The following is a 15,362-nucleotide window of genomic DNA, read 5'->3' as shown; positions in this document are numbered from 1 at the left end:
ATTACTGTAGAACTTTTTTTTTTTTTTTTTTTTAACAAGAGTGGTGCCTTTTCTTCCCATCTGCTCAAGCATTTTTGTGCTCAGATGTTCCTCCTCTAGTGTGTTCTCTTGTGCAACAAATGGTCAATGCATTTCCAACGTGGGCTCTTTTCCTCTCTGTATGTTCAGAATCACATTGCCATTTTGACAGAGGGTTGTCTGATGTCAGTGCCCAGAAAGGGAAGCCAGCTGTGCTGCCTTGCAGCCTCCGTAATGGTCAGGTGGCAGGAATATGGTTTAAAGATGAATTCAAGGTAAGTGTGCATTAGCTCGCTGTTTTCTTGGGACAGCAACAATTTATTTCACTCGCTGGTTTCAACTTCCATGAGATATTCTGGCAAGGTGATTCCTCACTCTGCCCCACTTTGATGTGGGCTCTGAGTCAAGGTCCTGTGCAGTGATGCCCCAGTTTCCATTGTAAGGGAAGGCAGCAGAGTAGCCTCCCTGGCCATTGAATCTGACTTTTGTAGGACTGCACCCAAGCCTGTTTGGCTTAAGCCTCCCAAGAGAATTGGGCAGGGTTCCTCCCCACTCCCACTGCAGGGCAATTTGCAATTTCACATCTACACCAGGAGGGTATTGAGAGGGGTTTTTTTCCATCTCATTTCCCTTGATATGGGCAGGGAAGGGAAAAGCCTCCTCTCTTCTCCCCACTACTTATTGTTTAGAGTGCAAATATGTACTAGGTACATTACAGAAATGCAAAATAAAACAAGGTGCTTTCTCCAAGGAACTTCAGGTTGAGGACATGATCCTGAGAGGTGTGGACCATCCACAGCATTCATCGAAATCAGTGCTCAGCACCTCTTAAGATCAGACAAATTTGATGCAATGTCTCAATACAATGCAGGAGAATGATTTAGGTCGCAAGGCCATTGAGGATGAGATTGCAGAAATGACCCAGGAGCAAGGTTTTAGGAGTAGGGATGGAGAGGAAAGGAGACATCTTAGTGATATTAGCCCACTGAGGTCAGTGGAAAGACTCCCATTGACGTTAATGGACTTCAAATCAGGCCCTTAATAGGGCATATGTTGGTCCATCATTGCTTACATGATGTAATATCAGTTAAATAATCAAAGAATATCATAGTAATTAAGCAATAATGAGCGAGACATAGGATCTTTCCTGGGGATTTATGATGAGCTCTGGTGGACTGATGGTGCAAGTACAGCTGTGGACCCCTAGACAGTCATTGATTCCTACGAAATGCCCTGTTTTGAGCTGCTTGTTGATACACAGGATCTGTGCTACACCCCAGCTTTTAGACCATCTTTTGGAGGAGCCCATTCAGTGTGGCGGACCTCCAAGGAGTCCCACTTGTCCTTCAGAGTAGGTCCCGCTGCCTCACTGAGCCTCTGGGTTTCAGATTAGACTAGAGCCCCTGGGTTCCAGCACTCCTGCTTCACACCATGAGCTCTCCTTAGTGAGTCCAACTGAAATGGACTTCTGGTTAAAGGCTTGTACACTCTTCAGGAACTAATGCACCCCAGCCAGTATTTGTGGTGACGCCCAAGCAGTTTTCAAAACAGAATAGGATTTATTAGTCAACTGGAACACAGCTCTGGAAGTCCTTAGCATAGAGAAATGAAAGTCAAAGCACAGTCTATTCTAGTCAAGCCAGAGTCATTCACCAGCCAAGCTGTAGAAAACTCCATTTTCAGGCTCTGTCTCTCTTTGACTTCCTTAGTCAGTCCAGTAGAGAGTTCCCAATCTCTTCCAGAAACCAACTCTTTATTCCCTGTTGGTCACCTCCCAGTCCTTTGTTTTCCAGGTAGGTCCATGCTGAGTTCAAAACCCCTGGGAAGAGGTGGGGAAAAGCTCCTTTCCCTTGGTTGTTGATTGCTAGGTGTCAGTGTTATGGTATTTGGAGTTTTCTATTTTCTTCTCAGATTTTCCATTGATATGGGATGGCCTTCACCAGTCCTTTTAATGACCCATTCAGTCCACTCAGACAACTAAGTAGCACTCACTCATACACACACACCCCTGTGTCTCTTTGTTTGCCCCAAGAGCAAACGTACTTGTTTTTCCCCTACTGCGTAGAAATGCTGTGTATGGGGGAAACTGATGCACACACAGGCTTCATAAAAATATTACATAAAATTCCTACTTCATCACACCTGGATTTTGTATTCAGTTTCATTTGGCACATAGAACTTCCCTATTTCCCAAGTCCAATTCCCTTTGTCTCCCAATACAAAAAAGGGGGCAAATATTTCCCTCTATCTTTCCTTAATATTTTCAACTGTGCTTGATCATGTAAATAATTTGAAATTTTGCACTTCCATTGTATTTGTCTGCTATATTTGGTGTGCTGCCTGGAGAAAATATTGCAAGCAAATTAAGAAGACCACAGTATTTGCTTTGTCCAGGCAGAGAAATTAGCAGGTTTGTGGTATCCCTGTGGTGTTTTATAGGTATGGTCAAAATTTTTCTGTTCAAATTTTTTTTCGATGGGAAATGACTGTTTAACAGAAGGGAAATTTTCACCAAAAAAACCCCACAACAATTTTCATAAACATTTTTGGGATTTTCAGCTTTTCAAGGAAAATAAAATGTGGTCAAAATTTTTAATGGAAAAAAATAATTTCCGAAGCAACTTTAGTGTGTTATCTTCTTGGTTTGCCAGTCTTTCTCTTGAATAGCCATATTAATAAACCAGAATGTCCCATTTGACATTTGTCCTGCCAAAGTGTTTGATAGTTCCTGTAAAGAAATAATGTCTCTCTGTCCTTTACCCAACAGCTAACAGGCTTGGATGAAATCTCTTCTGAAAAAGATGGCCTGGTCCACAAAGACACAGTGGAAGATAATCATGCTGGAAAATACAAGTTTGAAGCTGAAGGTGTCAAAACTGAAGCATCTATTTTTGTTGAAGGCAAGTCTGTTCAAATTGCTTAATTTCCTAAATATTAAAAAGACAGTATGTATGCTTATATTCCTAATGCAATGCATTAGCCCGCCTGTGGTTGAAATGTAATGCATTATCTTAGAGAGCAGTATTTTGGTTATAAGGCTGGTCTTGTGGGTACAGAACAGGAGTGGGATGTAAGAAATGTGGGTTTGATTCTTGGTTCTAGCACCAATTTTTGAGGAGGAGATTAGAAAATGCACAATCAAATGCAAATTTAACAGTGCAGCCTTAATTTTTTATGAACAGAATTTATTAAACTTAATATCCAGTTTGTAAAGAAATGAGGGGGTGGGTTAAAAAATGGGGGACGATGTAAAGAAAAAATGGGGAAGTGAAAAGAAAAAACAGCTGACAGAAACTGGCTGGTGGTAGATATAGCCGTTGCAAAGTGCATAATTTTCTACCCAAAAGACTTCATAAGAATTGAAGAAAATGTCACTTTTAAACATGCAGATACATCTCTCTAATGTAGGCATCTCTAAGTGTTCTGTGTCACTGTCTCATAGGTTTTGAACAGCTGATAACACTTAAACTTAATCAAAAACTGTCTATTTATTTGCATGAATGCTTACTGAATTTCAAATGAGTTTATGCATTCTAGCTGAAATTCACACCAGCATAGGGGCAAGAACAAAGTCTACGTCTCACTTGAGTTCTGTTTTGAGGGCATATGTGGGGCCTGGTGCTGGCTTTCTGTACAGGGTGAATTATCCTGCAATACATGTAGGCATATATAGCATACAGTAAGTATGCAATGAAAAAAAAAAACCCGACCCTGTGAAATCCTGAGCACCGACTGCCACATGTTAAGTTCCAGTGATTCTTGTTGGGATCAGATGCAACAATATTAGGTTAAATAATGTTAAAAATATTCAGCAGCAAATTCAGAGCAAGCCCACCCTCAAGGTAAGCGTTCCTCTTTGAATTCCATTTATTAATGGCTTCGTTTTTATGTTTAGATCCTCCAAGTGTTGACAAGGCTCTTCTGGAAAAGCTGATGAAGGAGCCCGTGGTAGTCAAGGCAGGGCAGAATGCCATGGTCAAAATCCCATTTAAGGGCCAGAAGCCAGTTCGAGCAACATGGTTAAAAGACGGGGATGAGCTCCTGGATGATACCAGGATCCATATTGACAAGGCAGACAACTTCACCCAGCTTTCCATCTCCAGCACCAACAGGAAGGACTGTGGGGATTACAAAGTGAAGCTGAAGAACGAGAGTGGAACCCTAAAGGCCAGCCTAAAGCTGGTGGTGATAGGTGAGAGCCTCATGATATCAGTCCACCACCTTGGGCACAGAGGGAAGCCTTTGTAACTTGTTTTGGTATCTCTCTTCCTGATTCTCCAGAGACAGCTTAGTTTAGAGCCATGGCACATTCAGAAGCATCTCTTCATTGGTGCTTTTACAGAACACTGTTCATAAGGATATCTGAGAGCTGGCTAGGCTCATTCTTTTCCATCTCACCCACAATAAACTAAAAGGAGACAAAGTGCTGAGCAACTCCCAGAAGTGCTGAATGCCTGCCCCTACTATGGACTTTAATGGGACTTGAGCCATTTGGCATCTTTAGGAGCTGCTCAGTGACTTACAGATCAAATGGCAAAAGGATCCACATGGTTGTAGATCTACCAATCCTATCCTTGTTCCTTCATTGGCTCACCCCTGACTTATTTCCTGATTTAGCTATGTAGGGTCTGAAACCTGCAGACCATGCACAGAAGATCTGCAATGGTTTAGCTCCAACTGGAGTTCTCTGCAGCTGTGGAAAAAGGTGGCAAGATTTGTTTCCAACAGAGCAACAGTTTAATGAGACCAGAAGGGAGAGATAATGAAACATCGCTTGACTTAGCTTTGTCATTCCTAGTAATTAACAGAAGATTAAAGATTTACAGGTGGATTAACCAAATAAAGGTAATCTCCCTCATTTTCTAAATTAAACAGTTTGCTTATGCATCCCTCTTTTTGCTCTGAAACATAGCCTCTTGAGAGAGAGAGGAATTTAAATATAAAGGTCAAATAAAGAAAAACATTTCTCTGAGAAGAAAAATACTACCTAAGAGGCAAACTAACTTAAATGCACCTGTTAATGTCCAAATAATTGCACTAGTATAATAAATCACTAAGACAATAAATCACCAGTTTCTCTCATATTCCTTCTCCCTGCCCTTCTCTCTATTTTTTTGTGATCCTGGTGTGTAGTGATCACTTGGCTTATTAGAGAGTATGTTACTCTGTAAAAGTCATTTCCTTCTGAGCTGATGGAGCTCAATATCTGTTTTGTACTGCCAGCTCTATTGGTCGCAAAAGCAATTTACTGTTAAAGATATTGGGGGAATCTTGCTATTTTATACACAATAATAATAGGCCCGAGTTAACTTCCCATCTGCAATTTGGTGCTATATAGCATGTCTGTGTAAGGAGGATGGACATAGAAAGTGGAATAGACTCCCAAACAGTGATGGCCATACCCAAAATCCAGAATCAGGTTGGTTTAGATCTGGCTCCTTTTTAATCCATCTTACCTATATTTAGGGTGGAGGAGAGGACTGTTGACAGCCTGGTTCTGGGTTTCATCCATTTCATTCAAAAATGGGGCATAACAAAGATGTTTTGGGATTTGGTTTGGCAGAGTCTCAGTTGGGATATATATATTTTTTTTGAAAACCGAATGTGGAAGTAAATTGAGTCCAGGTCTCATCTTACCTGAACACACCAGGTTTGGGGTGAGGTTGGATAAGTGGTTCCAGTTTGGAACCATCTGTACTCCTAAAGGAGACAGGAAGGTTTTTAAGAACCGGTTATAATATAAATGTGTATTGCTCTTATTGAAGTCAATGGGAGTTGCATCCAAGTCTGACTTTGATGCAGTGTCCATGGGAATGATCAGCTATTGGAAGGGCAGACTGGATGAGCCAAGTGTTTTTCTCTGGCCCCTTCTCATAGATCATTAAATGAATAGATGTTGATTCAAGTTATCTTGCTAGCATTAATTCTGCTGTTATGCCATGTATGTACTATACCAGCTGAAACTGAGTCGCCTCGCTTGAGTAGCAAGGGATAGTGAACCCTCTGATATCATGAACAGATGTGGGACCTTTTGCTCCCTGTTTTTCTCCTTCTTTCAGACAAGCCACAGAAACCCATTGGACCCTTAGAGGTGGTGGATCGTTCCACAACTGGCATAACCATCCGATGGAAACCCCCAAAGGATGATGGTGGCAAACCAGTGCAGAACTACATTATAGAGAGGCAGCAAATGGGCAGAAAAGCCTGGGTGACATTGGGAAACACCAATGGGAGTGACACCACTTTCACGACCGACAAACTGGAGCATAACAAAAGCTATTGCTTCAGGGTGAGAGCTGTGAATGCTCAGGGAAACAGTGAGGTTCTGGAGTCAGATGAGGTGATGGCTGCAACCAGAGGTAAGAGAAAGAACTTTGTGTAAACACATCTTACAGCCATGTGAGACTTCTATTATGAAAGCCAAAATCAAGTGAAACTCACTCACCATGTTTTGGGTTTTGCTACAAATCTGAACTTTCGCTCAGATTGAGCAGAAAGTTTGCAAGCCTGGCTCCATTGTCAAGTGAATGTGAACATGGTGTCATGTGAATCTGGGGCCAATTTAAGGTTTCAGATTGAGATCACAAGTTTCTTGTAAGTTTTGGTGATTCCGAATGAGATCTGCTTTGAAATTTTGGGTACAATCCAACCCGAATCTCAAAGCAACATCCACAGTGGAAACCATGCATGGACTGACGCTAAAGAAAAGGTTCCCATAGGTACTGCAAAGAGGACCTGCTAAGCTTTTACATTAATGTAGTCCATAGGTAAACAAGTCCCCGCAAGGGAACAATAATATTGCAGTGGCCTTCCCTTCCCTGTAAAAAGATTGGGTACATGTCTCTCTTTGGAGACTCAATATCATTCTCAGCATTGGCGAAAGGGAGTCATTCATGAAAGACATAGTATAGCTCGACCCTCAGGAGTCTGGACATACTCCCCCTCCATGCTCCCAGCATCTAGCTGTCCTGCAGAGTAGAAGATTAAGTCATAGATTTCACCTGTACTTTCAAAAGGTGTCTCATCTGAACACACATTTGGGGAAACCTGGTAGAAACAACCCCTAAGAATCCATTCTTGTCATGAGATGAAGCAGAAATGTCTGTTAATAATCAAGGGCTGATCTTTTCCTAGCTTTTCCCAGCCCCCCTGCTCCTCCTAAGATTGTCAGTGCCAACAAAGACTCCATCACGCTCTCTTGGGCAGCACCTCCCAAAACAGGCAATTCCAGAATCCTGGGGTATATCGTTGAAAAGCGCAAGAAAGGCAGCAACGTCTGGACACCAATCACTGACCTGCCAATAACAGGTAAGCAGCTGAATGATTCTAAAAAGGCAAGAAGACCAGATGTTTCAAGAGATAATGAGGCACAGACTCTTTCATATCAAGGTCACTCCTTCAAATATGGTTTAGATTGGTAGTGACTAAAAAGTTTTTACTGTCTGATGGATGTTGGGTGACCTCTGTGTGGTGACACAAATCAGTGATTTCAGCCCTGCTCCTAGTTGCTAGTACAAAAATCACAACTGGCACCATGGTTGGGTATCTCAGCAGAGCGCCAAAATATTGAATAAACCACTGAGGGTGGAACTCTCCTCACACCTCTAGAGGTGGATCCTTTCCAGGTTGTGAATAAAAAGATGCTGCAGAGGAATGGAGAAATTTGCATTGCTACTGCCTGGGCTGTGCCTGTTCTGTGCATAAACTAAGGGCTAGCAATCTGGCACTTTGCACTTAAGTTGTGGAAATGCTTTCTTAGCTTACGCAGCTGGGAACTGAGCAGATGGGACATTCTAGGGACAAGGAAGTTAAGCAGGTGGAACTGATATCTCTGAAGGCTTCAAAAAGCATGTTCACCTATAGATGTCAATGATCTTTTCAGATCCACACAAGATCATCTTATCTTCTGTATTAGAGTTTAGGGCTGCCATTGCAAGGAAAGTATTATTTACTCTTTCTCTGGCTTCCTCTGTAGCTCTCAAATGGCATTTGATTTTGAAAGGGAGGAGGGTGTACAATGGGAGAGACTTGTGCTAATGGTGGGGAAGAACAGGAGAAAAAGGGACAGCATTTTGGTACCCCATATGTGTTCCTCTAAGCAGGCGGATGGTAATTCCTTGTGGTGTAATTACTGTACAGAACCATTGTCCCAATATATCCTGCTGAGGGGACTGCTGATCGGAGCCTGAGCTTACTGAGGAGAGCCTGATCTTTTCCTTCCACAGACAGAAAGTTGTTGGTGACAGATCTGAAGGAGGGACTGCAGTATGAATTCCGTGTGGCTGCTATCAATGCTGCAGGGGCGGGAGAGGCCAGTGCACCATCAGATGCTGTCTTTGCTCGTGATCCTATGAGTAAGCAGGGCCCAAGCATAATTTTTTCGGGCCCAGTACAAACTTTTAACATGGGCCCCCTCCCGTAATGGGGATAATGGGGGTTGCAGCCTGGGCTGGGCCTCCCAGGGTCTCTGGACTCCGGTAAAGTGTACAGGATTCCCAGTACAATTCAGAAGGATGGGGATGGACTCCCAGTATGCTTCAGGGAGCATGACTGAATAGATACCCAGTGCAAGAGTGATGGGGATAGATTATCCAGTGCACTGAATGAGGGCTGGGGGCAGGAAACCCAGGACAACAAAGTCTAAATAAGCTTTCCCTTTCCAGAGCCTCCTGGTCGAGTGAGGGACCTTAAAGTGACCAATACTGACTACATCAGCATCACTTTGGCATGGACGAAACCCGATTCAGAGGAAGGGTGCTCTGCCAAGGGGTACGAGGTAGAGAAGCGATCCTCTGACAGCCTCAAGTGGACCCAGTGTAACACTGTCCCCATACAGATGACAACCTATACAGTTAAAGGCCTGCAAGCCAGAGAGATGTACTTCCTCCGCGTGAGGGCCATCAATGAGGGAGGTCTAGGGGAAGCCGTAGCACTGGACACTTGCATCCAAGCTGTGCCTCCCATTGGTGAGTCAAAATGTGCTGCCCCTGAAAGGATGTCATGATCCTACAGGTACAAATCATGGGATCTCCATCCACAGGCAGCTTTGGCTGTGCAGAGTCAAACTGAACCTTCAGCTGGGGCCACTAATCTCTGGTTTACTGGGGCACAGGAGCCTATTGTAGATGATTATCTCAAACTGTCGGCAGAGGGCACAGAGAATTTTGATCCTATATTCCTTATTTAATCACAAACATTGAGGGTTCAAGTTTGAGATGACCATAGCTCATACGGGAGGCTCTCTGTGATTCAAACAACTCAAATATTATCCCTTTTCAGATACTTAGAGTATGTCTACACAAGTAATGCTACAGCTGCACAGATGCACTGCTGTAGTGTAGACACTTACTACAGTGATGGAAGAGGTTCTTCCATTGCTGTAGTAAGCCCATCTCTCCGAGAGGTGGACAGAGAGGTTATTCTGTTGACATAGCAGTGTCTATACCGGGGCTTAGATTGGCTTAATTACGTCACCCAGGGTGTGAAATTTTTCACCTTGAATTTAGCATTGGCCAAATGTATTATGGAGGTTTTTCACTTTTATCAGAAGCATCAACCATTGGCCACAGCCAAAGCAGGGATATCAGATCAGATGGATCAGTAACTTGATCTCATATGCCAGATCCCATTTTCATTCCATTGTTGGCCTGGGGCTGGGAAACTTTCAATAAAAGGTGGTTCATGTTTTTTGTAATGTCCGTGCCAGTCAGCCAGCTATCAGTGGCATTGTCAGCTGTCTGTCATTAAGAGGCTGGATCTGCCATATCTCAGAGGCTTTAAAAGAAAACAAACAAATAGAAAAGTTTTTATATATTTATAAATGAGGGAGCATGATCCAGTTGAGGAGACACAGCTAGCCAGGAGACCTGGGATTTTTTCTCCCAGCTCTATCACTGACCTGCTGTAAATCATTTCAGTTCTTCATGCCTCTCTTTTCCCTTCCACACTTTATCTGACTTGTCTAGACAGCAAGCTCTTAGGAGCAGAGTCTATGTGTATGTGCAGCACCTAGCACAATGAAGCCCTGTCTCAACTGTACCCTCATAATATAAACAATAAATGGGAAAATAATGGCCCAGATAAAAGTGGAGGTGAGGGAATTCACTCTTGACACAATGGACTTCAAAGTGAATCTGTGATTCAGCCTAATATCCTAATGCATGTTGTTGGTTAGAAAATGGCCTCTGTGCCACACACTAGGGGATAGAGGGAGAGTGGGCCTATACTTGAGTTGCTATTCCTCTCCCTCCTGCTGCAGAGACAGCAATGGGGTTACATGCTCAGGAGGGCTGTAAACAATGTAATCAGTGAGTTTCAAATCAGTGAGTAACAAATTATCTGCAAACTGGCTTTGATTTTGCATGAACTTGTTTGCTATTTAACACAGGTTTTTGTGAACATGCTTCAGCTTGTGTGTCAATCATAATTTGGTTGCTGTGGCTGTTGCTTTGAGAATTCACTGTTGTTGTTGGACATCCAAGTCACACGGTATCGTTGGCTGACTGGATGACTCTCAAGCCCTAAAAGAGCTGTCCAGATGGCCACATGAACATTCCTGAAGTCAATGCTCTTGTGAACGGACATAGGAACGAGTGTTCACAACGCTTTTCCACAAACATTACTGTGGACAAAAGTTATATGCATGATTGTGAAAAGCAAGTCAGAGGAGTCACGGATGCTGTTGAAGAGATTTCATGGTTTCTATTCAAACAAACATTGGTGAATACTTTCTTTGCAGTATTTCCCTCCCCTCTCTTAAGTCATCAATACGATGTAAATAGAGAAAGATGATGCTCAGCGAGTGCTCTGGATGCAGTGAAGAGCTCCATTGACACAATCTTGCCAGAGATATGTCAGGCAACCAGCTGGAGGAGAGAATTTTAGAACATCAGACCTGCTATTCTGAGTGTATGTGAGTTCAAATCTGTCGTCTACCTCATAACAAGATGTGGCTTTTAATTGTGTTCACTATTTTTTGCATTCCAGTTAGTCCCAGGTTCCTAAGAGATGACACCATGAAAAACTTTATGATTATAAAAGCAGGAAATTGTATCCGAGTGCACATTCCCTTTGAAGTAAGCATTGAAGCACATTTGTAAAATGTCCTCCATGCAATTCCATGTTGTAATAAATAACTACAATAACTGAGGTTCTGTTCTTGATTCTGCTGCAGAATTTTCACAGGGTGTTGGGCAAGACATCTACTTGGTTTGTGCCTCGTATATATTCCCCCTCTGTACAATCATGATAGCAATGGTTCCCTTCTTCACAGGTGGCTGTGGGGGGTTGTGAAATTAAGATTATTCATTAAGGTGTGTAAAGTGAAGCACTTTAGATCCTTGATGATGGAAGGCACCAAAGAAGTGTAAAATATTAGCACCAAGTTTTCAGATTTTGATGTGTCAACTAATCACTGTCCCCCATCGCTTGCTTTCCTTGTGAGGATTGAAGATAGGAGATTTGACAATGCCCTGCTGAGTATTTTCATTCAACTAAACAGCAAGAGCAGTGGTGTATCTTGGTTGTACCATGTGAGAGGCGCAGGTTTGACTCCAACCTCTTACTCTTGCAGGTTGGCAGAGCCTGGGACCACTATGGGGAAGGTCTGGTGTTTGGTCCCTAGTGAAGAGGAGGGGAGCAAAACTAGCTGATCACAAGATGGCATTGATGAGCTTTACAGGGAGCCACGTCCAGCTGGGCTAGGCTGAAAGAAAGTCAATGCAATGTAACATCATGAAGGGGGGGACCAGAAGGAAAAATGGAATGATCATCCAGACAGGAGCCTTCTACCCTCAAAAAGCAGCAGATGCTTTTAATAGGGCTACTCTTGCCTATCTGTCAATTACAACTGCTGAGCTAAGAAATATTGTCTGATTTCGTTATACTGAAGCAGCTCAGGGCAACACACCCTTCGTTGGCCATAGGTTCAGAGCCAAAGAAACAAGTTAGAGCTAAGGAAACATTAGGGGACAAAGCGAGAAAGCTATAGCTACACAGGATACAAATACAAAGGAAAAGCAGATTGACTTGTAACTAGTGTCGTTCTTTAATAGGCATCCCCAACTCCAGAGGTGATTTGGCTAAAGGACGGGCTTCCTCTACACAGCAGGGCCATGGTGACCACCACAGATTGCCTCAGCCAACTCCTGATTCCATCAGCTGAGTTTTCTGACAGTGGGCTCTATACCATCATACTCCAAAACGACTGGGGAAAAAAAGAATCTTTCAGCTTCCAAGTCAAAGTCACAGGTAACTCGCACAGCAGCTTTGGTGGAGAATAAAATGCTAAGGGAAAGGATGCAATCCATGACTGAGTACAGCACTGTAGGCAAGGCAAGGGCTAGGGAATACAGTCTTTCATGAGATGGTAGTCCAAAGGCAGGTGATATAGTCTATGGAATACTGTTATCCACTGATTAAATTACAATCCCCGACACAGCCAGGTGCCACCAGCAGAGAGAGAGAGCCATATTCTGTAAGAGGGTCAGATAGTACAAGCTATCAGAGTGCTAACTGACAGTCCATAGCACAGCCAGGTGTCACAGTCCATGACAGGGCACTGAACGTCAGTTAGCAAATGGAACAAAGTGCCCATGTTCAACCATAAGAACTCTAGAGCCCTGTCAGCTCCTTCACTACCAGTTTATAAAAACACAGCTGTACCAGCTAGCCATAGGAAGGGAAAGAGGTGTGTAACTAATACTAGTTACTAGTTCATTTCCCACTGACGACCATCAAGTTTATCTGGCCACAATGCTCAAAATATCTGACCGCCATGAAGTTTATGGGGATGCAGAATTGTTATAACATCCCAAACTTAACCCTTTCTCTTCTCCCTCCATACATTTCTTTTCACTTTGCAGATATCCCACAGTCTCCCGGCCTTATTTGGCTGCAAGAGAAAGTCTTCAATACGGTGACAGTGATCTGGGAGCCCTCACCGACGGAGAAGCAGGAAAGTACCCTGTACTATATGGTTATGAAACGTGACTCCAGCAAGAGCTCGTGGCAAGTGGTGGGTGACCTGATCTACACCAACAAGTTTACCATCACCAAACTTATCCCTGGCCGGAGGTATTACTTCAGGGTTGTGGCCAAAAATTACATGGGAACCAGTGATCCATCTGAAACTGTGCAGCCCTGGATCATTCAAAAGGAAAAGGGTAAAAAGGCTTTTAAAAAATCTATCAGTGCATCTGAATTGTTGGGTTTCAGTCAACCTATCCCATTAATGAAATTCCTTTGTGTGTCCCTCTCCCCATATGCATGCTGTTGCCCCAGTTGAGAGCAGATTGAGAAATCCTCAGGAAATACTGTTGGGCGGGGAAGGGATGTCTCACGAGGTCCCTTACAATTCTATGATTCTATGTCACCTGCTGTACATGCATGTTTGCAAATCAGTGGGAACAGTGAATCTGGATTTCTCTGTTCCCACCAGTATACCTGCTCATGTCACCCATATGGGTAACAGCTGCCAAGAGAATTAATTCTTAGCAAACTGAGACTAAATGAGTTCTACAGAAGCCAAGGACTCTGACCTGAATGGTAAGGACTTGGCAATCTTAAGAAGAAGCCACAGAATCCTACCTGCAAGAGTTGGGGACTTCACCCACCTGGGAAGGAAGGGGTGACCTACAGGAGCTAGACGGGTACTGTGTAATCTTCATGATCTTTGAGGAGCCATGGCCTTGACCATAGGACCTGGTGATCCCCTCACGATTCCTGTTTGGGACTTTGGAAAACCTAAGAGGAAACTACCCCTAGAAAATACAGGTCATGCTTTATATTGAGACTATCACATTCTAGGAGAGGACTTTTGGGTACTGCATGCAGCACAGACTGGATCAACAAGGCTCTTAGTTCTCTTCCCTTCTATTGAGTCTCAATGCTTGGATTAAAGGAACTCCCAGTAACAGTAACTGGGGTCATAACACAGCAGAGAGAGCCTGGGCCCTACACATATGGCTACTGCATGGCAACTGACCAAAGGAGCCATGAACCCTGACCTAGAAAGTCAGGCCCTGGCAATTTTGCAGGTTGGATGCCAAATGCAAATATTAAGTGCTAGGGGTGGAGGCTGCTTTCTCACCCAGCCTCTAGCCCATGGAGCAATCCTTGAGTGTGTATTTATGTCTCTTATAGATGAGTTTAAAGTCAGACTACCCAAATACAGGGGGGTGAATGAAAATATGCCCCCAAGATTCCTCGTCCAATTGAAGCCCCACGTGGTGACCACAGCATTTGATTGTCACATGAGCTGTGCAGTGAGTGGCTACCCAAAACCTAAGATCACCTGGTACAAGGATGGCAGGAATCTTTCAGAAGACCCCACCTTCTTCAGCACAAATGACTTCGGTGTCTGCTGCCTGGTGATCCCAGATGTCACTAAGAGAGATGAAGGAGAGTACAAGGTAGAGGCCACCAATGAATTGGGCCATGCCGTCAGCAAAGCCTTGCTTATCATAAAAGGTAAAGATCCCAGAATGACCTTGGTCAAGTCTCTTAGTCTCTGTGCCTTAGACTGCATCTGTCAAATTGGAGATGGTGCCTCACAGGGAGGTTATGAGGATAAGCATGTTACAGATTGGGAAGAGTTCAGATATTGTGGCAATGGCACCAGCGAAGTGCCATAGAAAGCCAGATTCTGAATCTATTGAAGGACGGTCAGAATTCAGTTGGGAGACTCCAAGGAAAACCAAGGCCACAGGGAGCAGGGTGGTGGGCTCAGAAGAGGGTGTGCTCAGTAAGTGCTGACTCCAATGCCCCAGTGCAGTGCTAGAAGGCCTGTGATGCTGGAGATGCAGCCTTCAGATGAGAGATAAAATCAAGTTTCTGACTGCTGCTGCTTACTAGAGATTCCAGGGCATTACTGAGTCTAGCGTGTGGGTGCTGGTAGAAGCCTGTGATATGCTCGGGTCAGACTAGATGTTCTGATGGTCCCTTCTGGCCTTAAACTCTCTGACCTCGTGAATGGCTCCTGGCACGTTGTCTTCTGTGCACCACCCACTTGTGTGATGTAAGATAGCATTCATTGCCACCAGGGCATCTTGCAAATGGCTACCACGGGGCATTCTTTACCTGTTGAGTACAACTTTATATTGGGTAGTGTTTACCCAGAGTGCTTTACTGAGTTCAATAATAAATCTACAAAGACCAAAGTGACAGAGAGAGAGTGAGAAATTAAGGAGAGGAGAGAGGCTTTCAGATGAGACTGGAAAATAGATGGAGATTCATAGATTTCAAGGCTAGAAGAGGCCATTATGATTATCTAATCTGATGTCCTGTATAACACAGGTGATTACAGCTACTGATCCTTGTATCAAGCCTATAACTTCTGGCGGGGC

General features: G+C 43.7%; 1 protein-coding gene across 1 annotated transcript in view; it reads left to right on the top strand.

Annotated features, from left to right (window-relative positions):
• IGFN1 (immunoglobulin like and fibronectin type III domain containing 1) overlaps positions 1-14,651 on the top strand; it is a 32,425-nt gene extending 17,774 nt beyond the window's left edge. The window contains exons 11-21 of the mRNA XM_067531435.1: positions 169-293; positions 2,786-2,918; positions 3,914-4,210; positions 6,078-6,377; positions 7,153-7,326; positions 8,244-8,372; positions 8,682-8,984; positions 11,005-11,093; positions 12,072-12,267; positions 12,882-13,221; positions 13,958-14,651. Of these exons, the coding sequence (XP_067387536.1) occupies positions 169-293; positions 2,786-2,918; positions 3,914-4,210; positions 6,078-6,377; positions 7,153-7,326; positions 8,244-8,372; positions 8,682-8,984; positions 11,005-11,093; positions 12,072-12,267; positions 12,882-13,221; positions 13,958-14,651 (2,780 nt within the window). The remainder of the gene's footprint in view (positions 1-168; positions 294-2,785; positions 2,919-3,913; positions 4,211-6,077; positions 6,378-7,152; positions 7,327-8,243; positions 8,373-8,681; positions 8,985-11,004; positions 11,094-12,071; positions 12,268-12,881; positions 13,222-13,957) is intronic.
• The last annotated feature ends 711 nt before the right edge of the window (positions 14,652-15,362 follow it).

This window comes from Emydura macquarii, unplaced genomic scaffold, assembly GCF_026122565.2.
Source record: "Emydura macquarii macquarii isolate MOO-44397 ecotype Brisbane River unplaced genomic scaffold, CSIRO-AGI_Emac_v2 contig_3220, whole genome shotgun sequence".
Taxonomy (NCBI): Eukaryota; Metazoa; Chordata; order Testudines; family Chelidae; genus Emydura; species Emydura macquarii.
Note: the sequence above shows the minus strand (reverse complement) of the source record. Positions and strands in the feature narration are given on the sequence as shown.